Source organism: Crinia signifera, chromosome 4, assembly GCF_055691185.1.
Source record: "Crinia signifera chromosome 4, ASM5569118v1, whole genome shotgun sequence".
In the NCBI taxonomy this organism is placed as follows: Eukaryota; Metazoa; Chordata; class Amphibia; order Anura; family Myobatrachidae; genus Crinia; species Crinia signifera.
Window position 1 is genome coordinate 129,215,538 of NC_139220.1, and position 26,220 is coordinate 129,241,757.

General features: G+C 41.1%; 1 protein-coding gene across 4 annotated transcripts in view; it reads left to right on the forward strand.

Moving 5' to 3' along the window:
* Positions 1-19,800, forward strand: part of SRGAP1 (SLIT-ROBO Rho GTPase activating protein 1) — a 148,418-nt gene extending 128,618 nt beyond the window's left edge. For 2 of the 4 annotated variants that reach the window (XM_083182435.1, XM_083182437.1), the window contains exons 17-22: positions 1,668-1,892; positions 4,816-4,895; positions 14,570-14,750; positions 14,836-14,970; positions 15,744-16,077; positions 16,426-19,800. In XM_083182435.1, coding sequence (XP_083038561.1) covers positions 1,668-1,892; positions 4,816-4,895; positions 14,570-14,750; positions 14,836-14,970; positions 15,744-16,077; positions 16,426-16,806 — 1,336 coding nt within the window. In that variant the 3' untranslated portion in view covers positions 16,807-19,800. The remainder of the gene's footprint in view (positions 1-1,667; positions 1,893-4,815; positions 4,896-14,569; positions 14,751-14,835; positions 14,971-15,743; positions 16,078-16,425) is intronic. The other 2 variants (XM_083182436.1, XM_083182438.1) reach the window with 1 other exon arrangement.
* The last annotated feature ends 6,420 nt before the right edge of the window (positions 19,801-26,220 follow it).

Below are 26,220 nucleotides of genomic sequence, written 5' to 3' on the forward strand. Positions count from 1 at the left end.
AAGTGTAAAAATAGGTTAAGTGGTTTATCATAATGAGCTTTATTCTGCGATTCCCACAGAGATGCCCATGATCCATGTCATTCCATCGGTGGTTCTAAACACTCACCAACTGCACATCATCGATATCACCATCAACACTTGCACCAGCCTATGGTAGATGCGGAGTCACCTACAGAACTCCAGCTTGAACACTGTTTCTGTGGCTGCGATAGTACATTTTGGAATTCAGCCGCTTGCATTCACATGGTCGTGCCCTCCCCACTTCTTCCCCAAACACCCTCTATGCAACAGCATACAGTTAGGGTAATGCATGCACCACAGGGGTTCTCATGACTTTCTGTGCATGTGCATTAGCAAATAATTGTTTTAGTTGCACTAACATTGTCACTGAATCCACCTCTGAATAGGCCCAGTATAGTTACTGTGAGGAAAAGGTGGTTAAAAACATTTCCTCATATGTTAGGGAAGTAGAGCTAGAGAAGGTCTTTGAGAATCATTTAATAACCCGGCAAAATGCATCTGCCACTGGAAGAGGTGGCTTGTGCACACAACAGCAGCCTGATGTATGGCATTATATACAAATGTATAATCATTATCTAACACAATTATGTATTTGGGGGAGAAGCAGTTAGTAACAGTATCAAATGGATTAATCCAGATGAAACAATGAGGATTTGATTGTGGCTGATATTTGATGTTTTAGTGTCAAGACACCATCAAAAACGAATGCAAGATTCTGTGCATGATCATCGTTTTGTAATTCTGAACCCCCAAGTGTAAGTCCAATTGGTTAAACCTGCTGCAGTCTTGTCCTTTGCTGTTGAGGACCTATCATCAGGACCTCTGTTCTATTAGGATTCATTCGCAGCCAACTGGACGCAGCTACTCCTGGAGCTCAGGAAGGAAGCAAATTAGGGTTGTGTAATAAGTCTGTGGACTCGCACCCAGGCTCCAAACTGAACTCTATTCATTAACAGATCCAAAAATACTCTGTGTGCGAGAAATATAATGATGTATCATGTGCTAGAGCAGTTATTTTTATAGACATTATACCAAACCAGATTCATTGTAATCCTACCCATTTTTGCAAAATGATCAGAGAGCATACAATCAATGAGACATACAGCAACCCTGATGAGTAGCATGTGTGACCTCATGGCAGTGCATCTATGTAGTATGTGTGACCTCATGGCAGTGCATCTATGTAGTATGTGTGACCTCATGGTAGCGCATTCATGCAGCTTGTGTGATCTCATGGCAGTGCATCCATGCAGCTTGCGTGATCTCATGGCAGTGCATCCATGCAGCTTGCGTGATCTCATGGCAGTGCATCCATGCAGCTTGCGTGATCTCATGGCAGTGCATCTATGCAGCTTGCGTGATCTCATGGTAGTGTACCTATGCAGCTTGCGTGATCTCATGGCAGTGCATCCATGCAGCTTGCGTGATCTCATGGCAGTGCATCCATGCAGCTTGCGTGATCTCATGGCAGTGCATCCATGCAGCTTGCGTGATCTCACGGCAGAGCACCCATGCAGCTTGCGTGGTCTCACGGCAGTGCGTTCATTATCATGAGCAAACTGATATTTAAAAATCAATAAATTGTTGCCATTTTTCAACCTGTGCTGTTCTTTTATTGGTATCCTCATTTTTTTTATTCCATACAGCCTCTCTCAGTACAGTGATGAGAATATGATGGATCCATATAATTTGGCAATTTGCTTTGGTCCCACATTAATGCCTGTTCCAGACATACAAGACCAGGTGTCCTGTCAGGCCCATGTGAATGAAATTGTTAAAACCATCATTATTCATCATGAGAACATATTTCCAGATGCTAAAGAGCTGCAGGGCCCAGTGTATGAGAAGTGCATGGCTGGAGATGACTACTGGTAAGCCAATGTCGTCTTCCTGCATGGTTTGAAGTTTAATATCTTGTACCCGTTTGCCAAACAAAATGTGAAATGTATTTTACTGTATATTAAAACACCATGTACCAAGTATCTTTTGTAAGTATAGAGGAAGATACGGTTTTACTCCTTATGGTTAAGACCTGGCATGCTGCCTGTATATCTTACAGTCCTTTCATGTGAGGTCCTCTCTGAACAGTCATCTTGGACCTACAGGAAATAATGTACACTTTTAATAATCAGCCTCACACAAGCCTTTTTTTGTATTAAAAAGTTTTGTTTTTTTTACATGTACAAAAGGCACTTGAAAAATAATCCGTTGATTAGCATACAGCAGGGAAAATATGTCAACACACTAATAAGTATAGTCGTAAATATAATTACATGACCGAAAAAGGACAAACTGTGAAATAAGAAATAGTCAGAATGACAAGGCTGCCCCATAAATGCTAAAAAATAAAACTACAGTGAGGTGGCGGGGACACTTACAGGACAATAGAGGACCCAAATGGGATTCTGCATAATGTGCAGAACCCCAAAGGAACGGGATTCGATCAACTTTTAGATGGCACTTACATAACCTGCTCAAGAGACACTGTAGAATTAACCAAACAAACCTATCCATAAGGAGAAAGTGTGGGCGTGTGGGGCTCCGCTATTTCTAGTTATACAGAGTAATAAGCCACAAATACAATTTGAGAAAGGACAGTGACATCCATATTCTTGTCTGCTACACATTCCATTACACTGGTCCAAACAGAGAAAACCATAGGACAAGCCCAGGGCAAATGCCAAAATCAATTATCAACAATTAACCCGTAAGGTATTTTGTCTCCCTGAGTATCCATTGCAAATAGGATACCCAGGGAGACATTAGATACCTAGGGAGACAATACCTTACGGGTTAATTGCAGGACGTGCCTAATTGGTTTTAAATGTACATTTATTGTATGTAAATTGTCATTATTTTATACTAAAGTTATTAATTTAAGTAAATGAATTATTCATTTTTATTAAAATTTTGTGATCAACACGGTGCACTCACAAGTACTTAGCAAGCATTTTTAATAACCCTGAGCTTTCATACAGCTGCCTTAACGCAAGGGACATTGTAGGCAGGTATGTCTTATTTATTACAGTGTCATCAGGCCCAGCACATACTGTCAGTTTATGCGTTAGTGGTGTATTATCATGGGGACTTTAGCGTTTTATGATTCCCTAATTGAAATAATGGTTTGATTTTATACAGTAATCGACTCTTGTGTCCCATTAAGCTTATTGCCGTATGTAGCATCCTTTTGATTTGCATCCATTTATCACTTGCCCTGCTTGTTTGCTGTATGGTGGAGAGACCAGGGCTGATGTAATCGAAGTAACAAGAATGGGACCGCTCTGCTGACAGACTAATATTCTGTTGCGCTACTTGGCACATCATCATTTCACATTCAGTTCCATAACTTGGCATAGTTGTGTGCAATGCGTTTTGTACTGGTATAATAAGCTGTGACTAACTTTATACATCCAACCCACACCTATGCTGAATGTAATAGTTATATAAAGTAGCAATTGGCAGCTAAAAGGAAGGTTTCTCTATCAAACGCCTTTAGATTGTATCCATTTCCCCAGATGTGCAACCTGGGCTCTAGTTATCGCTAACTCTGTATAAGGGAGACAACATTTATACAGCAGTGTTGATGCTAATTGGATTGTATGCTACACACTTTTCAGGATATTTAAATCTCTGGTTGATGCACTAAGCTTCAAAAGTGATAAACAACCAGCCAATCAGCTCCTACCTGCCATGTCACAGACTGTGTTTGAAAAATGTCAGACAAGTGCTCACTGGTGGTTTATCACTCTCCATTTTATCACTTGTGAAGCTTAGTGCATCTGGACCATTGTGAGATCAAATTGAAATGTCAGGAATTAAACTCTCTTAATGAAAGAAAGGCAACAATAATTTTGTAGTGTAAACCAGGGTTAAAAAAAACCAGGTTTTTGGTGTTTACTTAAATTTCTTCTGCATTAACGTTTTTAATGAAAGAAATTTAATCCTGCTTGTTCTAATAATACTGTGAAACATTGCTATGTATTAGGAACCTTAATCAACCTGGTTTTAATGCTTTCTAACATTAATGGGAACATTTACTAAGATAGAAGTTGTATTGAAGATGTTATTTTGCCCATAGCAACCAATCGGATCCAATCGTTTATCTTCTAGAACGTGCTAAATAAATAAGAAGTAGAATCTGATTAGTTGCTATTGGCAACATCTGCAATAAGAACTCCTATCTTAGTAAATGTATCCCTAACAATCCAAAATTATTAGGCGTTAATCTAATTTAGTGGAAATCTTTCAATAAAACCAATATTAGACTAAACATAATTAAAACATGCAAAAGTAATTTTCAGAGAAAAACACAAAATAACAAAAGAGTTAATCATTAGCGCTGGATATGTCACTGGCTTTAAACATTTTTAATAAAAACTCTGGTTTAGATGCCTTTTTCATTACCCTATTTTGACACTTCGAATGAACTAAACCAAAATAAGGAAAAAAATCTTTCTACACTAGCTGAATATGATTCAGCAGTCAGAAGTTATTCAATAATGGTAAATACATTAGGATTAACGAATGTTGGAGGTAGAAGCTTGATGCTAAGCAGACTTGGCACCTCTTATCGAAATCACCTCCCTATATATATACTGTTGTTGTTGTGTATGTGATTTATTGCGTTGGTTCAGCTTACTTAGATAAAGACCGCAAGCTGCAAGAATGCAGGATAGCACCAGGAATTCCCTTACAATAGGCTTTGTTTTAAGATATGTTATTAAACAAACAAAAAAATTGGTTTAAACCAGCCAACCCTGTTGTAAACTGTCCTGTATCTTATTGTATTGCCAGTGATAGCCCTTACAGTGAACATGGCACATTAGAAGAAGTGGATCAAGATGGTGGCACAGAGACCCACACAAGTGAAGATGGTATGATTGTTTTTTTGCCTGTTTTAGTTGCTTTACTACTGATTTAACTTTATCTACTATTAAGCTGAATTTAATATTTGGTACTATGCAGTGAGTGCAGCAAACATAAGTATTGATTTTCATTATAGTAGTATGTCTTGTAAAGAGGCAGTTAGGAGCATTCATTAAATTAAACATTGCAAAAAAAAATTGTAATTGCTTTTGGTATTTTATTTCTGTTTAGTAAAAATGTATGTAGCACAAAATTAAATACTTTTGCCACTTTTTCTGTGGTTGCAAAAGTAACACAGTATCTGTGATTGGTCAGAAGTGAGCGGAACCATGTGAGTAATAAGAGGAATGTGGGAGGGGGGAGTGTATATTATATATTGGGGAGGGGGGAGTGTATAATATATATTGGGGAGGGGGGAGTGTATAATATATATTGGGGAGGGGGGAGTGAATAATATATATTGGGGAGGGGGGAGTGAATAATATATATTGGGTGGCGGAACAACACCAATGGGATCCCGGTAAGAAGACACATTAGGAAAAGAAGTAGGGATGGGTTTTGTGATTATGGGACTTAAGGGCCATACATATTCTGATAAGCCTGTCTATATTGTCGGTATCGGCATTGACAAGTGCATACACACTTGCCGATGGCGGCAGGGGGAACAACTGTCATGCTGCAGCATGGCCGCCGTAGTGATGTCCTCCCTTGTCCGAACATGTTTGGACAAGGGAGGGGGTCGTTAACGACACAAAGGAGCGTGCATCATTAACAATGCACAGCGTAGACACACTGGATGATATTGTTCACAATATCATTCAGAAAGCTGTTTATGAACGATGTGACCAATATCGTGTAGTGTGTATGGTCCTTTAACCCCTTCACGACATATGACGTATATATACGTCATATGTCGGTTGCGGGGGAATCAAGCCAGCTCACGGAGTGAGCTGGCTTGAAAGAGAGCAGGTAATGGCTGTATATTACAGCCAGGTCCCTGCTCTCACGGCCACGAGCGGCGAGTTCGCCGATCGTGGCCGTTTAACCCTTTAAGCACCGCGGGCAAAGCGCCCGCAGTGCTTAAATAGCTGATCGGAGGGGGGGCGCCCCCCTCCGGCGCCGATCGGGGCCCCCCGCAGCGAGATCGGAGGGTGCCGATCGGTTGCCATGGTAGCCAGGGGTCTAATGTAGACCCCTGTGCTGGCCGTGTATGCATACCTATTACATCCTGCCTCAGGCAGGATGTAATAGGAAGTGCATAAAATCACTACGTTCAGCCATAGAGCTCTATGGCTGAACCTAGTACAGGCGATCGCGCCCCCTAGTGGTCAAGTACACTAGGGGGCCTTGTAGTAAAAGTAAAAAAAAAAAAAAAAAAAAGTTTAAAAAAAAAAAAAAGTTTAAAAATAAAAAAAAAATAAAAAAATATTAAAAGTTCAAATCACCCCCCTTTCCCCATTTCCCAAATAAAAATAAATAAAAAATAAAAAAAATAAACATATTTGGTATCGCCGCGTTCCTAAAAGTCCGATCTATTAAAATATAACATTAGTTATCCCGCACGGTTAAAGGCGTAAACGGAAAATAATCCCCAACGCCAAAACTACGTTTTTTGGTCGCATCGCGTACCCAAAAAAAAATAACTAAAAGAGATCAGAAAGTCGCCCATATCCCATTATGGTATTAATTAAAAAGTACACTTCAGCCCGCAAAAAATGAGCCCTCACCCAGGTCCGTAGGTGGAAAAATAAAAAAGTTATAAGCCGCAGAACATGGCGACGCAACGCAAATTAGAAAAACCGTAAAAGTTGCGATTTTTTTTTTAGTGGTAAAACATAACGAAAACTATATAAGTTTGGTATCACCAGAATCGTAACGACCCATAGAATAAAGATAACCCATCATTTTAAACGAACTATGAACTCCAAAAAAACCGTAACCAGCGCAAAATTGTGCAATGGCGGTTTTTTTTTTTTTTACCCCACATTGAATTATTTCCTGATTCCCCAGAATATTATACGGTATAGTAAATGGTACCATTACAAAGTACAACTTGTCCCGCAAAAAAAAAGCCCTCATGTGTCTATATAGCCGGAAAATTAAAAAAGTTACGCTTATTTGAACGCAAGGAGGAAAAAAAAAAAAAATTACCTTAAAAGGCAATGTCGTGAAGGGGTTAAACTGGTCAGATTCAATCAATTCCAACCTATTAAACCATATTGCAGAGTATTCTCAAAACTGATCTGAGGACAAAATAAACCAATCATTGCGAGTTGGGGGAGAGGTTCATTTCTAGTGTACCTCTCCCCCAACTTTCACCACGTTCTTAATATATTTCAAAAGGTATTTCTGTGTGGTATTTCATATACAGTATGCTGATATGAGCATGAAAGATGGGTTCAGGAGCCAAAAGTCTATGCTGTCTAGAATATCACCTCCAGCAACTCCTAGGAACCATTGGAAACATTTTAACTGTTCAATGTTTTTATTGGTTAAAATTTGTGTTAAAAAACGTAATCTAAGTCTTTTCTACAAAAAAAAAAAAAACCTGAATTAGAATGTTTGGAATATTGAGAAGCATAAGCATAACTATGTTACTTAGAGAATTAATAACTTAATCATTTTCTACCATTAATAAGACTGTTGAGGTAATGTTTTTAATATAATAGCTGGAAATGCTAACCTATCAAGGCAACTGTCCTAAAAGCTTATGTCCTGTAACTATAAGGTTTCTCAAACTTCCAGCTGGCATTGAGACTAAAGGGACATAGCCTCAGGCAGGGATGCAAATTAGAACCCACGTTGACGCTAATTGGGCCTCATGTGATTCAGCAAAACCATTTCACACCTGCATGTGTTCAAACTGTATACAGATCATGTAATTTGGTGCTCAGGACAATCTGCTGGTGTTGAGCAGCCTTAGAACAATTTTCAAGTCAGAATTCAGTACATTTTTTTTGTGACAAAAGTCCACTCCCCAAAGTCTACTTTCATTATCACTCCTGCTGTGCTTGGAATGAAGGAAGCGGTTTTCTTGGGCCCTCAATAAATAAGTGCTACAGTACTTGTTCCCTGGGCAGCTTAAATAGCTGTATTACACCTAATGTGTAAAAAGTTTACTAAGTTATATATGATGTCACCTTACATTCTCGTCTATTATTTCTAAATAAACATGTGTGCAGTGATATCCACTTTGGACGATCCACACAAACCGCTTCTAGTTAGATGTGTGAGTGTCATTGCTGTGCACGATTTCCTCTCAGGTGGTGGCCTGGAGGCTGAGGTGATGGAGAGGTTTGTTAACGTTCTCAACACAGAGGTGATAATATAATGTGAACCGAACAACAACACAACCCCCTGGTGGAGGTGGAATAATACCTTAGATCAGATGGAGTGCATAGTCACACCAGCAAGGTCAGGGCCCATTCGTCAGAACAAAATACGCATTACCAAGTCAATAAACAAGCTAGAGGTCAAGCAAAGACAGAAATATTCAATGGGTAAGAAACAAAGGAAAAGGTAAGCACCAATATATCCAATAAACCAGATATGTCCAAACTGTGGCCCTCCAGCTGTTGTGAAACTACACATCCCAGCATGCCTTGCCATAGTTTTAGCATTCCCTAATAGCAAAACTGTGGCAAGGCATGATGGGACGTGTAGTTTCACAACAGCTGGAGGGCCATAGTTTGGACATGCCTGCAATAAACTATAGTTACCAGGTCACAAGACAGAACCTATAATGCGCATATAAGTCTACCCATATCAGTAATGTGCACTCACAGAAAATAATAGGCCTATGTCCGTGTTCAGATTTGTCACTTGTTGAATTTGGGGTACATTGACAGCTTTTTGCATCATTGAAAGTAGAAATCCTCCCAAGTCCGCTATGGTTTTTATGGGTGTGATATAGGCATATCCAGTTGAATGAACGACCTTAACCATATACATTCATAAGGTCGGGACAGCAATGTTGACATCAAATTGTCACCATTGCTCAAACTGTCAAAAGGCACTAGGTCGGTACCCTCAAATTGTCAGCATCAGAAATGTCAATATGTGGAATGTTGACAGGGTCACGTGCTTCTAGCAGGGTGAGGCTGTGGTGATAGGAGGAGGTTAGAGGTGGCACTAAGGGGAGAGGGCTAGAGGGAGAAACACTCACTGAAACACTGCAGCATTGAAGGTCCGCATAGGAAGTGACTGTCCCAAGGCTGCTGGGGTACGTGAATAGTAGCTGTAAGCACCACTATTGCAGGTAGAAGGTTAGGACCCTCTAAACTACAGTGACTGTTTGCCAACACAGTTCATCATCTCAACAGATCATGTGGTAGACGTGCTGAATTTCGACAGGGTCACTGTTGACCTAATACATGTTGACATTCTTATGTCAACCTGAGGACTGTTGACAAGCTATACCAGATCCGATATATGCACCTATTACTATGTTGCAGTGGTTACTGGACATTGCTTTATTTCAATACCTTTTTATGTTAAACTGAGATCAGCAAATATGGGAATAGCTGAAGACTGTCACACTTGTGCAGCGCTAAAGGCTAATGATCAGCTGTGCATTCACTAATGAATACATACACGTTTCATTATATTATTTCACGCATCTTTGTTTCTTCCACTATACTGGTAGTTTTTTGTTTTTTTTTTGTACTTAGGGAAGGGGATTCCAATAACTGGATTACATATCCCCGTTCTGTATATTGTCACTAAATTGGAGTGTAAAACTGTCCCCGCACATACACATAGGGCGGTATTCAATGAGCCTGATTCGCCAGGTTTTTATGGTGAATTTGTGCTGTTTGGCGAATTTCTGACTAAAACGGTGAATCACCCTATTCAATGACCAGTTGGCGAATACATTTGAAGGTTTTGGTCACCATGATTCACCGAGCAGCAATCGCTATCTTTTTATGGTGAAGTGGAATGTGAACTTTTAAAATAAAGTGTTCTGTTTTTTACATTTGGTGTCAAAAAATCAGGAATTTTCTTCTGAGGAGGGGCATGCTATTTTTATTCATGTGCTGTAAGCACATGAATATATATTTAATTTTAAAAATAATATTTTTTTTTTTTTTTTTTTTTTTACACAGCAGCCAGCAGGTGGCGCCAGAGCGGAGCCGCTCATTACATATTCATATATTCACTGCACGATCATTAAGATCCTGTGTAGTGAATATACGCTTGCCTGCTGGGACCCCCGGGGGGCAGCCTGTGCTGCCTGGCACCCGGGGAGCACACCTAACCCCCCACAAAGGTCTGGGCTAGGCAGAGAGACTACCATCTCTCTGCCTGGCACCGTCCTGAGGCTCCCTGCGGCAATCGCCGCAGGAGCTCATATTCGCCTGTCAGGGGCAGCGAGCCCCTGACACGTTGAATACCGGAGCCCGCTGGCTCCGGAACGTGGCGAATGTGCAGCGAATCCTAAAAAGGATTCGCTGCACCTCGCAGGGTATTCACATTGAATACCGCCCATATACTTCTATAGCCTGTTGAACTGGCGATTCACAGGTCAGCACAATGTGTGTTTGCTGCTATTGATTTGTCCCATTCTGCTGCACAAGCATGTCAGCGAGTAGCGCTATTGATTTGTAGCGCCATAGGGCTCACAATAAAATGGCATTTGCCAAGATTTATTGCTTTCTGTAATCTAAATGGTTTAACACATTTAATTTCAGGCCTATATATTGGCAGGTGCCTTTAACAGTGATTTGTGCAAGATTCATGTTCTCCATTCAACAGATGCTCGGGAATACTCTGCTTATAAACAACCTAGAAGACTGTTTGCTATAATCAGAGAGCCGGGCTATTGATACTCTAATACGCTGCTTTTACTAAATTACGTTTGTGTTTTAGCATCATACCCTCTGGCCTCAGCTTTGGACACTGTACCTTTTTTTTTTTTTTTTAGAATATATTTTTGGTGGCAGTGTCACACAGGCAAAATGTGTAAAATAAATGTCTATAAACCGATGACACAAAAATGGCTTTGCAGTGAAAAATAATACACTGTTAACTATAACAATATAAAATACCCTTCAGTCATCTAATGAATTAGAGAAAACGTCATAGGCTGAAAGCTGAAGAGCAAAATTATGTCAAAATCCACAATAGGGGAGAAGTAATCAGAGCTACTGAGGTACCTGCATGGCTCGAGAATACCTTGTGCGTCACATCAAAGGGGTCGTTGGTACCCAGTGCCCCATCTCTGTATGGGGAGCAATGTATTGTGTAAGCACATAGGCATGTTGACTGACAAATATCTGTGAAAAAAAAATGTTTAAAGAAAGGAACAGGACATAGAGGAAAAATAGAGATATAGGGGTTATTCTCATTCACTCTTTCTGACAAATTCTTTCTTAGATGGACAAAACCATGTGCACTGCAGGGGGGCAGATGTAAAATGTGCAGAGAGAATTTGGGTGAGTTATTTTGTTTCTGTGCAGGGAAAATACGCACTGCTTTATTTTTACACTGCAATATAGATCTCACTTTGAAGTAAAACCCCACCCAAATCTAATTCTCTCTGCACATGTTACATCTGCCCCACCTGCAGTGCACATGATTTTGTCCATCTAAGAAGGAATTTGTCAGAAAGAGTGAACCGAAATAACCCCCATAAAGAGGGAAATAACTAGAGAGGGAAATAAAAATATAAGGGATGTAAGGCAAAAAACCTGTCAGCACAAGCCCATGCTGTAGAGATTTTAGATGCGGAGGTGCCAATAAAATAGGTTTGTCTTAAACCATAACTAGAACACTTATGTCCTAGGTACAGATGTGTACTTCATATTTGCTGCAGTCACAGCAAACAGCCCCTTTTGGCAGGCCCGGTCACGTGAGATACTAGGACGCATCGGGTGGCTGTGCTAATTAATTTGATATGACACCTGTGAGTCTCAGGATCTGTACACACAGTTCTACAGTTTAGTAGCCGCAACTGTTTTTAGTACAAATTTATTCTCTGTATACAGCCTTATTGCCTGGTGACTAAAGATGCTCCAATGTTGGCAGAGTTGCACAGGACTTTGAGGCTCATTCACACCAGGCATCTTGTGCTGCATGGCATGTTGAGGCTAGGTATGATTACATATCTCTAGCAGGGGTTCCAGATCTTATGGAAAGAGTGAGGTAGAAGTATACTAGAAATCTAGTCCAATATCGATTGAGGAGGGCCACCACATATACAGTGTGTCAGGATGCCAATGGTCTGCATCACTCTATAGGTACGTTGACAGGCTCAGCTGTTAGTAAGCCGCACCCCTGCCCAACCTTACTCCAGCTTTTACAGTTATATATAGTGTGCTAGGATGCCGACCAAGACACCAGTCTGGCCCCCAAGTCACAAGTTTTTATAATAACAGCTAGACTGAGCTGCCCAGAAATGAAGCACAGATTGTTAAAACCATTGTGATCACCGGACTGGCTGCTATAGCTAATTGTGAAATACCCTAATAACATTGGGGTGATAATAATTAAACCCTTGATTCTCTCTTTGCTGATAGTACTATAGTTGGTGCAAGAGTTTCTTCAAACCATTCCACTTGAATACTAAAGTACACTTATACTTAGTGTTTCTATATGATGATTACGTTATCATGTTAAATTGTATTATCTGGTGGAGATACACGACTCACAACTATGGGAAGGTACTAGCAAAAATCCACATTAATGCCCCCAGTAACCCGCAGAAGTATGGAAATCTCTCTATTCAGCATCACACGTAGCAGCTGTGGCCAAAATATATCTGGTCTGCGTCTCCCTTTGCAGACAGCTGCAAAATTTTGTTGGCACGCAGCGGGGCAGGACCCGTGCGGGGTGGCTTTGCCCTATGCGGTGTGTGCTGCCCCCCTTCCCCCCCCCCCCTCCTCCAAAAGCCTAGTGGCAGGAGATGGTATACGGTTGTATTATCGACAGTCATTAGGTCGACACTGTTGAGTCGACATGCAACTAGGTCGACATGGTGTCTAGGGCGACATGGGACAAGGTCGTCATGGGTTTAGGTCGCGAGGTTGACATGGGTTTTTTCACTGTTTTTTTAGCTGACATGTGCCGACAGGCGGTATTTCATGCCCTACCATCCACTAGGGTGTGAAGGGAGAATAAAATAGTGTGCCCAAAGCATTGCGAGTGAAGCGAGCGGTTGACTTCCAACTGTGTCCATGTGTCGACATCCGGGTCAAAAAAACGGTGAAAAAAACACATTGACCTTCAACCATGTCAACCTAGACACCTGTCAACCTTCAACCATGTCGACCTAGAAACCTTAAGACCTAGTTGCATGTCGACCCAACGGTGTTGACCTAATGACTGTCGACCGAAGTGTGGTCGATAAAACGATCCACACCCTGGGAGATGTAGTTTAGTGAATCTTCTCTAAACTAAAACCAAGTCTGAATCAGTGCTGCCTAGTCATAGGTTTATTGAATCAATCTTAGCATAGGCCACAAGCTATAAACCATAGAATCTGAAATTAAAACCGAATCTTCCCCTATATGTATAAATTCTAAAGGATTAACATTCCTAAGTAAATGAGATGGTTATGAAGATTATAACATTAGTTTGCCATGTATTTTTGGAGTATGTCCCGTAAACATAGGCGTGCGCAGCACATTTTATTAGGTGGTGCACCGTCAAAGGGGTGTGTCTAGCACCACCTATTGGGCATGTCTATCATCATCTATTGGCACTCACTACAATCTAAAACGTCTTTCAGTCACACCACAATCTACTGCATATATTCGTTTTAATTTTCGAATTACTCTGTGTAACAGTACATGCAAATAAAGTCAGAAACATACATGGATGATGCAGGTATGTAGTGATCAGACAATGGTCTTGTACAGTTAACAATGCAAACACACATAATTGATGGGCGCTTCATTTAGTGGAATACAGTCTTTGGTAAAAGGTAGTGCTAGCAGCAAGTAGGTGTTTTTTAAGGGTTTGCACAGCATTAGGGTGTGCCTGTGCACCCCTAACACTCAATGTGCGCACACCTAGGCCCGTAAAGCTGCCATAGGGCTTGTATTTATGTTAATGTACAAATGGGCAATTTAAACTAAAAATAGGATGCTCTGCCGGAATCATTCTACAGTATATTAGTGGTTTCTGGAAGACTGATCTAATTCTCCCGTCTGCTTGCAGGGCGCAGCCTTAAAATGCACGGACAGAACCAGTTGGTGCATAAACAATGCAGTGTTTTCTTTTCTTTTTTTCTTGACCTTCCCACCCACTCACAGAAAGGAAAGAGCAACATTAAAGGGTTTACGTACTAAGTGGTGCGTTGTGTTGGAAACTGCAGCATCAGCAGCACTGAGAAGCTGTAATGAAAGCCAGTTTACAATATGCTCTATGTTGGAAGATTTTAGTAGCCACATTGATTTATATGTGTTAGCATGAAGAGCACAACTTTTTATCATTTTTAATGTGTTCAAAAATTAGATTTTACTCTTTCTGCAGTACATATGTTTATTCTGCAACTCCAAACATTTTATCCAACTCATTTTTTATTTTTTTTTTAAACCTGGCTAACGTTATAAATTAGAATTCCTTTTTGTTCTACCAGCTGTATTTCAACTTGTATACTCTTCTTCTGTTTGCTACCACATTCCACCTGACTCTGAACACCATTTTGTAGTTTGAATTTTCCTTTTCCTTTTGGTTGTAGAGTGTGAACCAATTGAAGCAATAGCCAAATTTGACTATATTGGAAGATCTGCTCGAGAGCTGTCCTTTAAAAAGGGGGCTTCCCTTCTCCTGTATCACCGTGCATCTGAGGACTGGTGGGAAGGGAGACACAATGGGGTTGATGGCCTTGTACCCCACCAGTACATTGTAGTACAGGATATGTAAGTTGTAATAATCAGCATAATTAAAACATTTTACCATAAATATGTATCGCACATTAATTGATTGTTTTTTTTATATTTTTAGGGATGATGCATTTTCAGATTCCCTGAGCCAGAAGGCCGATAGTGAAGCCAGCAGCGGCCCAGTCAATGAAGATAAGTTATCGTTCAAGGACATAAACTCACCGACCGAGCGGCACCCTGATCTGTATCTGGGAAGGTGAGCCCAAGATTTTTAAGAAATAATCATTTATTATAATAAAATGATGTAAATAATAAAATCTAGTAGGTACACATAGTAGTGGTGAGAAATTGTTTAGATCAGGCACGTCCAAACTGTGGCCCTCCAGCTGTTGTGAAACTACACATCCCAGCATGCCTTGCAATAGTTTTAGCATTCCCTAATTCCCTGTGGCAAGGCATGATGGGACTTTTAGTTTCACAACAGCTGGAGGGCCATAGTTTGGACATGCCTGGCTTAGATCTACCACAAAAAGCATATAGAATAAACGTATGTTCCATGTTCAATGTTAAATAGGAATGAATGTGCCTAAATAAAATATATGTACCGGGTACATAACTGAGCATAAAACAGCTCCATATAGATAAAACTATAAGGAAAGTTCTTCACCACTCCATGCTCAGGACTGCACAGGCTGCTGCAAAAGGCTACTCTGGTCACATGGTCTGAACTTTCCATGGACTAGTAACATCCATATACTCCTAAATGGCTGATACCAGTCCATGGGAAGAGCAGCCAGTATTTCGGATATACTAAGAATTATACTGTTGTCTATATGAAGTTGTTACTTACTTAGGTACCCCAATTACATTAGTTCATTTACGCAGATTTCATTTTTAATTGATCTTTGTGCATTTATTCTTTATGCGGTTCATATATCATTTAATTATAATGAATTATTCCAATCTGAAGCAGTAGCTGTTCTGCTTATGAGCGATTGCAATCTTGACTTGTTATCATTATTATTGCAGACATAGACGCAGAGCTGACCCACCACCTCCTTCTCGCCGCCCAGGCAGGACGAGTGACAGCCACTGCCCAGTGCACCCTCAGAACAACACTTCAATGGAGGTTGCATCTTCTATTTCAAGTCACTGCAGCCCACGAGTTCTTTTACAGAATCGTAACCTTAACACTGACAGTCCTGAACGCCGACGGAAACCCGGCCATGGAAGTCTGACCAACATAAGCAGGCATGATTCCCTCAAAAAGATAGATAGTCCTCCTATACGAAGGTCTACATCATCAGGACAATACACAAACTTTAATGATCACAAGCCTCTTGATCCAGAGATTATTGCTCAGGTATGTGAAGGGAAATAAAGATATTTTGGGAAAGACCAAAGAACCCTAAGCTATCATATTCATGGGACCATAACACACATGTTGTCCACAAAAATGTGTAAAATAAATTATCCTGTTTATTCTTGTACAACTGGAACCCTAATACACTGCTACCATGCTTTTGTACACCAAGGGGAATTGTGGGGTGAGAGATCGCTTTATGGTTTGAGGCTTGAGAAATATTGATTTCAATGTCCTTATTTATGGACATGTACTATATAGTTCATTTTATATATGTAAATAGGGCTAGATAATTGATGATAGTTGTGTATAGGACTATGATCTAGTCTTACTATTTTGTGTTTCAAGCAGGATATAGAGGATACCATGAATTCTGCCCTGAATGAGCTTCGTGAGCTTGAACGACAAAGTTCTGCAAAGCATGCCCCAGATGTAGTCCTGGATACACTGGAACAAATAAAGAACTCTCCAACCCCAGCAACATCGACCGAATCACTGAGCCCTCTACATAACGTTATGTTTAAGAACACAGAGCCTCAAATCAGGCGCAGTACTAGTACTTCTACTGACACAATGAGTACGTTTAAGCCCATGGTGACGCCTAGAATGGGAGTTCAGTTGAAGCCTCCAGCTTTACGGCCCAAACCTATTGTCCTTCCTAAAACTAATCCTGGCATAGGGCCACCACAAACTTCTCAAGGGGCAGCAGATAAATCCTGCACAATGTAATGTGATGCGTCATGCCATGCTTTGGATAATTTGTGGCGGAAGCTGCTGCCGTGATACGAGTAGTGGTTTAATAACTGGAGATGCCATGGTTTTACAGGGACTAAAATAAAACACCTGTTGATTACACTAATACATGTATTATAACTAACTGGATAGTATTATATTGTGTTTACAACAGTAGAAACACATAGATATTACTTGAAGATTTGATGCTGCACAAATTGTATAGTTTGCAACAGATCACAAACGGCTTCCCACTTCTACAGACTTATCTATTTTCCAGAATTCTTATCTAATCGTTACAACTCATAGTGAGTCAAAGGATCAGTATGGATACAGAGGCCTATTTGGTTTGCAGAGTAGCCTGATAGCAGTAGTTTAATATAACGTCTAAGTTACATTAACGTCTAAGTTACATTCCTACGGGGCCTTAATGTTTGCTCTTTAAACTCTAAAGGTCCATACATACTGGGCGGTTTTTGCCCAGCGTGCATGCACAGCGATGAAGCGGAAAATCGATTATCGCCCATCCAAGTATTCCCCCCCCCCCCCGGATTGGACGGCTTACCATAGCAGGATGCTTTGGAAAGCCGCCCACCCCACTGCTCTTCTGCTGGTAATACCAGCAGAGGTGCCCGGGGATGATGCAGGAGTGCCCTCATCGCTTTCCGTACACACTGCCCGGGAGCTTAAATAGTTAAAGTGAGATGCTTTCAGCTCAAAATTGCCCAGTGTGTGTGGGCCTTAAGAAACCTATTGTAGATCCCAAACATATATGCCTTGAACCCAAAGTACCTATGGTGACTGTATGTTCCCCCAATACTATCTAATGAGTAGAAGGGTCAATTGTGTACAGGCTGCACTGCATATGGTTCTTAAGATACTGTAGGTAGAAATGTGTGGGTAATCAAACAATGTTTTGCACATGCACACTAGAAAGAGAACTATGTATTGTGCTACACATAAATACTGCTGTGTGGCTGGCTTTCTCATTATAAAAACAGTTACACATAGTCCTGTGTATTTGAATGTCATTAAGCTGAAAGGTGGTTGGCTGCTATAATTACATAGTATATTTAAAGTGATTTTCTTTCTATTGCCATGGTTTATGTACAGTAGCTACAGGGCATTACCATTTGCAGTTCTGCAAACAGCTGGAAAATAAGACTATGACCCAGCATTCTGACCCCCATACTATAGTGCCTGGAGGTGCATCTTGTTCGCTGCTGCACAATTAGTCCAGTTATACACTGGCCAAAGCTAGAAAACTTCAACATGCTGAGCAATAAGCACAGCAGACATAATTGGATGGTTATACAATGTTAGTTCAGTATTAATGCCAGTCACGTCATTTGCAAGAGGTGGATATCCCAGACATCATTTTTTTATCTTATAGAAAGTCCACATTGTTTCCTTTTATTGTCTGTCTGTTAATATACTAATATTTTATGGGTATAATTGTCTTCAAATATGGGGTAAAATTATTTACCCTGCATGTAAAAATGTACAAACCGCACAATCTATGTAACATTGCTGTGTAGCATAGGCATAAAACCTCACTTGTTTTGTGTTTATATGCTAGGCCAAAGACATATGCTGGTACTTATTGCTTTATTTTTAATAATTCATTTAGTTGTGTATATATATATATATGTTTTATATATATATTAATTTACAGCCACCTTATTGCCTATGTGTTTTTTTATTACTGTATATGATTTTGTAGGTTATAGGTTAATCCAGTTATGGCAGAAATCTGATTTTAGTGTTGTATAAATCTGGATGCATTGGCTCAGATAAGTAGTGACAGCTGACCTTTCTGACAATGCATTTGGGATTATACTTGTTACTATCTATAGACTGCTCCACTTATTTTTAATCTACAAATTAAATGTGTTTTCCCATTACTTTCTTTTTATTTAATCTACACGTGGGAGAATTTATTTTAAGATGTGAACAGCCCTCCCATATAAAAGTAGGACAAGTGAAAAAAAAAATAGTTGGCTTCACTTTGATAGTTTGCATTTTATTAACATTACTGTAATAATACTTTTAGGACCAAGAGGTATAGTCCACTAGTACTGCTAAGCTGCCAGTATTCAGATGGCAGGCATTCGTCTACATGTTGTATACCTCCTCACTGCAGCCTCCAGCCATCTGAAGCTGGGTCCAGGTGCTCTGTGAGTAAGATGGACCCTCTCTACACAGCAGTGTCCTCGTACGTTCATAGATGGGTCTCATAGGAGCAAACTGGAATGATCTACTGTTGTGCAAGCACAGGACTAGCCTGGGTACTGTTTTCCTTAGGGTCTGTGTAAAAGTGTAGGGTTAAATACATGTTTTTAAACAATTATAAAAAAGTATATACTTAAGTAATTGTTATAGGCCGCATAATACTTAGAATTAATGTAGCACTAGAATATAGTAGAAGCAGTGCATTGTGTGAGTGTGCTGCCGATTTATGTGTGTAGTTTGATGGTTCTAGGTATTTGGAGTACTGTAGGTGGATGTGTACAGTCAGAGGAGCTGTAGATGTTCACAGGCCAATTACTAGTGAGGTCTATGAGACGTTACTCTAGCACGGAGGGAACTCCTGCACAGTCGGCTGTCCGCATTGTCCTTTTACTGTCCCTTCCAATTACACTACTACTACTACTAGCACATCTTTTTGTTGACTGTTAACTATTTGTGTCGGTGTACATCTGTAGTATGTACATGTGAAAGTGCCTTTAAATTTTTAGAGGAACTTCAACTTTTTACTCTGTGTATTACATTTCCATTGCATTCAGTTCCATTAAAAACAACAAAAAATTACTGAAAAAAATGTTTGTATAAATTTCATTTAAAACAAAAACCTGTACTGTTAATCTGTTGTGATGATGCACTTTTATGTATAGTATTGTACATTTTGGCATGTACCATTACAGACTTCAACATCCATCCAGGTTTGTTCCTCTGTAGTTTTTCTTTATAATAAAGAATTTAGTTCCGTCAGTCACTGTCTGATTTCCATTGCCTTTCACATCTGTGTTGCCTTGCACGCTGGAGACAAATGATCAGTTAGGGGAGGTATTTACTATTATTCACTGTTTTGACTGCACAATTTACAATGGTAATACTACCAACAGAATAACCAGGTATGCTTTAAAATTAATATCGATGGCTTACATTCTGCAGATAAACACAACGATAAGAGACGGCTTTTCAAAGCTGTCATATAGGTAATAAACCCTTTAGTGTTAACAAAGTTCCGTTGTTCTGTGCCCACTGATAATTTTACACCTAGTTCCTGTTACAAAATGTTGACTCCACTTTAGAGGCCAAGTAATTGCAAAATGTCCAAATATCTGCAACACATGTGCCCTCTATACCAGACCTGGCCATCCTGTGGCTCTCTGGCAGTGCGAAAACGACAAGTCTCAGCATACCCTGGAATGTCTAGTTTCACAACAGTTAGAGAGCCACAGGTTGGCCAGAAGTATCACCACAAGTGCGTACCCCTTTCACACCGCAAATGCTTGGGATCACTCAGCGTTTGCAATGTTTAGCCCCCACAGCGACCTGGCAATAAGCCGGGTCGCTGACATTAGAAGGTGGCAGGGCGGAGCGGCGGCACATCATAGGGGCGGGGGAAGAGGTAGCGCTTGGAGCGGACAGTGTGAACAGGACCCTTCACACTGTTCCATCAATACACATTTCTGTCTGTACTAAAATGTAAAACTCCAGTTAAATCAGTAGTCGCCAGTTCTGTCAGGAATATCGGAGTGGATCGCTCTGTCAGAAGCTTCAGATGAACAAAGAAGAAAGATAGGAGTTCCGCTGAAGATTGCATGTTGCCCATAGATTATATATATTATCTTCTAAAAGGTGCTAAATAAATATGGGCAACATCCCATGTTCAGAAGAACTCCCATTTTAGTAAATGTACCCCTTAATCTGTACCAGAAGCTGAAAGTAAGCGTCAGGAAATAGCAGTCTCGTGAGCAATTGGTCTCCAGGCAATCTGACCATGTATTGTCTGACAGGATATTCTAATGCTGAAGTAGTTCCTCCCCTAGCCCCGTCCCTACCAGTTGGTACTTTAAACTAAGCTGAATTATGAATTTTAGATTTATGGTAATATTTATAATAGTTTGTGATTAAGAAAACCACAGCAGGTAGAACATAACACTTACACAAATGGCAGGCACATACTGTAACTGTGCATGGGTAAGATTGTTACGTTTGCAATATTTGAAGCAAAATTTTGTACTTTTAGAGTAATAATCTTCATGTCGCTCCTTGACTACTGCTATCTCTTGCTATCTATCCTTCTCACCAAACTAAATACAGCTGAGACGAATACCCCTTTTACACCAAAAACCCTGGTCCGACCCTGGTCTTTGAACGCTGGAGTTTCCAGGGTCTGACCCTGCTTTATACCCCATTTACACAGCACTTCGACCTGGGTCGGACCTGGGTCTGCACCATTTATACTGAACCTGGGTCAGCACTGCCTTTCCTTGTGGATGTCATAAAAAATGCTTGCTTGTTGCCAAGGGGGGTGAAATTGCTTGTTGCCATATATATATATATACTACTTAAATAAAAATTCTGAAGGGGTAGAGGGGGGAAGCTGCCCCTGGGGTGCTGGAAGAATGGGGGTATCTGCGGCTGCTGAGGGGAGGTGGGGGTACCTGTCAGCCTGACGTCGGAGCCTGAGAGGATGATGTGCGCCGCCGCTGCTTCTGAATCAGGCCCAATATCATACAACTGCGGTCGATGATGGTCGGAGCCAGAGGGGATGATGTGCTGGTGAATCAGGCCCAATATCATACAACTGCGGGCTGCGGGGGATGATGGTCGGAGCCTGAGGTCGGAGCCGGAGGGATGATGTGCGCCGCTACTGCTGTACCTCCCCCCGGCAGTTGCGAAGTTCCTGCGGCGAATGGACAGTCAGTGGCGGGGGTCCCTCCGGCGCATGGGAACTAGTACTAGTTCCCATGCGCTGGAGGGACTGCCGACACTGACTGTCCATTCGCCGCAGGGACCAACTGCCGGGGGGGTGGTACAGCAGCAGCGGCGCACATCATCCCTCCGACTCCGACCTCAGGCTCCGACCATCATCCCTCGCAGCCCAGAGTTGTATGATATTGGTCCGGATTCACCAGCAGCGGCGGCGGCGCACATCATCCCCTCCGGCTCTGACCGCAGGCTGACAGGTACCCCCACCTGCCACAGACAGGTACCCCCACCAGCCGCAGACACCCCCCTTCTCCCAGCACCTGGGGACAGCTTCCCCAGTGCTGCACGCTGTGGACCCGCTGCGGGTGCCTGCACCCGCAGCGGGACCATTTACACGGGTCCTATCCGGGTTCTACCCAGGTCAGGACCTGGGTAGAGGACCCGTGTAAATGGACACGGATATACCCCATTTACACCGCCGATGATCCGGGTCTGACCCGCCGCTGACCCGGATTTTTCGGCGGTGTAAAAGGGGTATTATACTCCTTATTCTTTGCAAATACTGGGTCGCATCTGTTCAATGAGGTGAAGCTCCCTGCGGTGACAATAAGCTGGTTCGCTGACCTCATCATGGGGTGGAGGAGGAGGAGGCAGCTCTTGGAGCTGATGCAGCCTCCTCCCTATAGTGGGAACGGGACCCGAGTCGCTCGACCCGGATTACATGTACATACTGCACAGCAAGCCGGGTAAAAACCTTCTTTTAACCGGGATTGGGTCACTGGACCGGGGATTTTTCGAAAGGCCCTTTCACACCGCACAGTGACCCAGCTACAACCTGGGTCAGACCTGGGTTGTGTGTGCAGTGTGAAAGGGGTATAATCTTCCTCTCTTGCTGCTTAATATCTGCTGCACCACACAGCAAATCCCTAAACTGGCTCCTCATTACCACTAATATTCAAGCTATTTGGCCACAAAGCCCTGACCAGTTTCTCGCCTTCATACATTTGTGTCTTTCACCTTTCTATTCCTGCCTGCTTTATTTCTCCTCAAGTGTTAATGTTTCTCAAAATACTTATCTTCATTGTGAACAAAAACATAAAAAAAAACTGCGCTAGACAGAGTTAATTAACCATTAATTATGTTATTGTATTTAAACACTATTCACTGGCCAGTGAGCACATATAAAAATACAATAATGAAATCTAAAAAGTGTCAACTTGCACTAGATACTATGGACATTTAACATACAAGTCCTATATATAGGTGGATTAGTATCACTGTTAGGATCTGTTATTAGTCCATTAGTTAGTGGTCTTATTTCTCTATGGTGTTAGTTTTTAGAAGATCATTGCTTTAGTTGTTAATACAGTCCTTTTAAAACAACTTCATATGAAATAGCGTACAGTCTAAGAGGTACCTGCACTTGTATGCCGGACCGTCCATTCCCAGCTGCTGGTGCTTATCCAATAAGGGTGCAGCTATATCTGGAGTCTTTCTGACGGTTATTAGCTGTGTGTTCCAGACAAGGAGGTATTCAAACAGGATGGTGCAGTGGTTGAATTTGAAGATCAAATCTTGGGCGCCTTTTCTAGGTAAAGAGTACCGAAATAACCTTATTAAATAGCAAGTTTATTAGCAATATTATATACCAGATTAAAACCATGAGTTCTACATCTAGTATAACCAGATCTAATCCAATGAAGTACAGATGTGCTTGCGCACGCTGGCGGAGAACCATTGCATATGACTGGGGCACGAGCATCTCACACACACGCATGTCCCCTTTACTCAGCGGTGGGTGGCGGAATCCCTGCCCGTCTCCGCTTCAGGGAGACAGGCAGGGTTAGGAGGGGTACGGAGGGCGGCGGCGGGCTCCGTCAGAACGGGGCGAGCGAGCATCTTATGCATGAGTGCCCTCTTTCTGACGGATGGTGAGCCCCAGTGATTGGACATAGAATCGCCAGGAGCAGCTCTAATGAGAGCTTGCTCCATCTGTATATGCACAAAAAAATTGTAAACTTGGCAAATGAAATGTGAGCCCCAGTTAGCTGTCAATAGATTACCTGACTTCCAATAAAAATGATCCTCAGAAGCTCTTGTGCTTTGAAATGCAGTAGGCCTATATTTATGTAACTGCTCGCTAACTGTCCGGTAAGTCGTTTTTTATGGAGTGGTCATGTACTTTGTAAGCTTTCCGTGTAGAGATGTAATATGTGTTTGCTTAATGCAAATCACCTGCACTACAGCAAATTTAGAACAGCTGTCATTTTCTTCCCATCTTTTCAAAGATTTCAGGAACTTGTCCTAGAGCCTCCCACTTCTCTTACTACTCTGGTTAGAGCCTGTTTGTGCTGTTCTCTGAAGGGATTAGTACACACCGTTGTAGGAAATGTTCAGTTTATTGGCAATTTCTCACATGGAATAGCCTTCATTTCAAAGAACAATAATAGACGGTCAAGTTTCACATGAACAATGATGCTGCAGATAATCAAAAAGCACAAAGGCCAGTTTTATAGCTTCTCTAATGAGCAAACCCATTTTCAGCTGTGCTAACATAATTGCACAAGGGTTTTCTCACCATACCTTAGTCTTCTAATGCAATTGGCATGATGATTGCTGGAAATGGGCCTGTATATAGCTATTCCTTTAAAAACTAGTCTTTGTTAATATGGTAATTTACTATACTAGCTACAATGTATAGAATGTATTTCTGATTAATTAAATATTATCCTGGAAAATCAAAAGTAATAACTATCTGTCAGCATGGATTGCTTTCTCTCCTACATTCAGGTCTCTAATAGGAATCCTGTCGTTCTGTTTCTGTGTTTGTAATAGATGTGAATCGGTTTTAAAGCAGGGCTTACAAAAGCTCTCAAGTATAGGGCACACAGCATGATATGTGCTGTGTCTATAAGAACAAACACTGAGGTATTTTCCAGCTTGTGCTGTGGATTATGGGTCTTCTCAGATTTCAACTTTACCCAATATCTCCTTATATAGGGTCCATCAAATCTCTCTGCCCAGCTGGCTTTGGCTAGATAAGGAAGAGATGTTTGAAGCTCATCAGAAACTTTCAACATGCCCAAATTGTGATTCTCTACAGTGCAGCCTGTAGTACATTGGCTCCTTTAAAGACCGCTATTATGCATCTCAGAAGTGCATCTAGGTTACTTGAACGCTTCCGGTGTTTTGGAACTTTTTGCTTGAGCATTACTGTCCATATATGTGTACATATTCTGTATTGAGTTGAAATGCTTTCGGGAGTTCACTCCCGTCAGAACCAAATACAGTCAAAAGAACAAGTCAAAAGACACACATATATATATATATATATATATATATATATATATATATATATACCCCCCTCCCCCTATTGCTTACCTCTGTCCAACGTCACTCCACAGTTGTGTCCGTCCCTCTGGAAGCCCCCGCAGCTGGCCTTCTGGTATCTGCAAAAGCACTGCTGTGAAAACAGTCCAGCGTATGTCCCATCAGGCACTGCTGTACGTTCCACCGCCGATGCAGCAGATTATGGCTAGGCTGGGACCTAGAATATCATGTGAGTGATTCTTTCAGGCAGGAGCACACAAACCATGAAAATACATAATCACAATACAAAATATAAATAACAATAACATATCTTAAATCTAATATTTAAGATTTAAATATTTAATATAATTTAATCTAATATTTAAGATTAAATGTGCAAAACACACACCGAATACATCATCACAAAAAAAGACACTATTCAAATCTAATAACATTAAAATGCTGAAAAAAAGCCTTCCATTTAATCTGGTCCTTGAGGCCACCTGGTTGGTGATCCCTAAACTCAAGATCCAATGTGATTTGTCGAACAAGTAAGGCTTTTGACCTGTCACCACCACGAATGGACAATGCAATATGGTCTATAATGAAATATTAATATTTCAAACAATCTAAGTTGTGACCAGCCTACTTAAAAAGCCACACTTGTTCAAAAATCACAGTTACTAGGCAGGAGTGACTCCTCGTCCTGCATTGTTGGAGGCATTACATTTTCAGAAAATAGCCCACTTGCATCCTAACTGGATTATTAAAACATCAGCCCTTTCATCTATAGAGGCATGCTTTTTTTGGTCCTATATGTACATTATTCAACTGGTAGTGATGACTGCCAACTCTATCGCAGACCCCAGGAAGCCCTACGTATTAGGGCTTTTCCTCTTAACTAGTGAAAGTGGGAGTTGGTCTCCTTACGGTTTTCTCACTTGGGATTGGCTCTGCCACAATCAATGACTCATATATCCCATTACATAAGGTACAAAGTGTAGTCAAGAGTTTTGTACATCTTTAATTTTCAAACAACCCCATCTCCAGTTGGTTGGAGTTGAGAGTCCTGGGTCCTATGGCACTATTTTATAGTCCCCAAGCATTCAGCCTTAGCTACATCTGTTCTGCACTAAAACATAGTGGTTTTTAAGTTCAAAG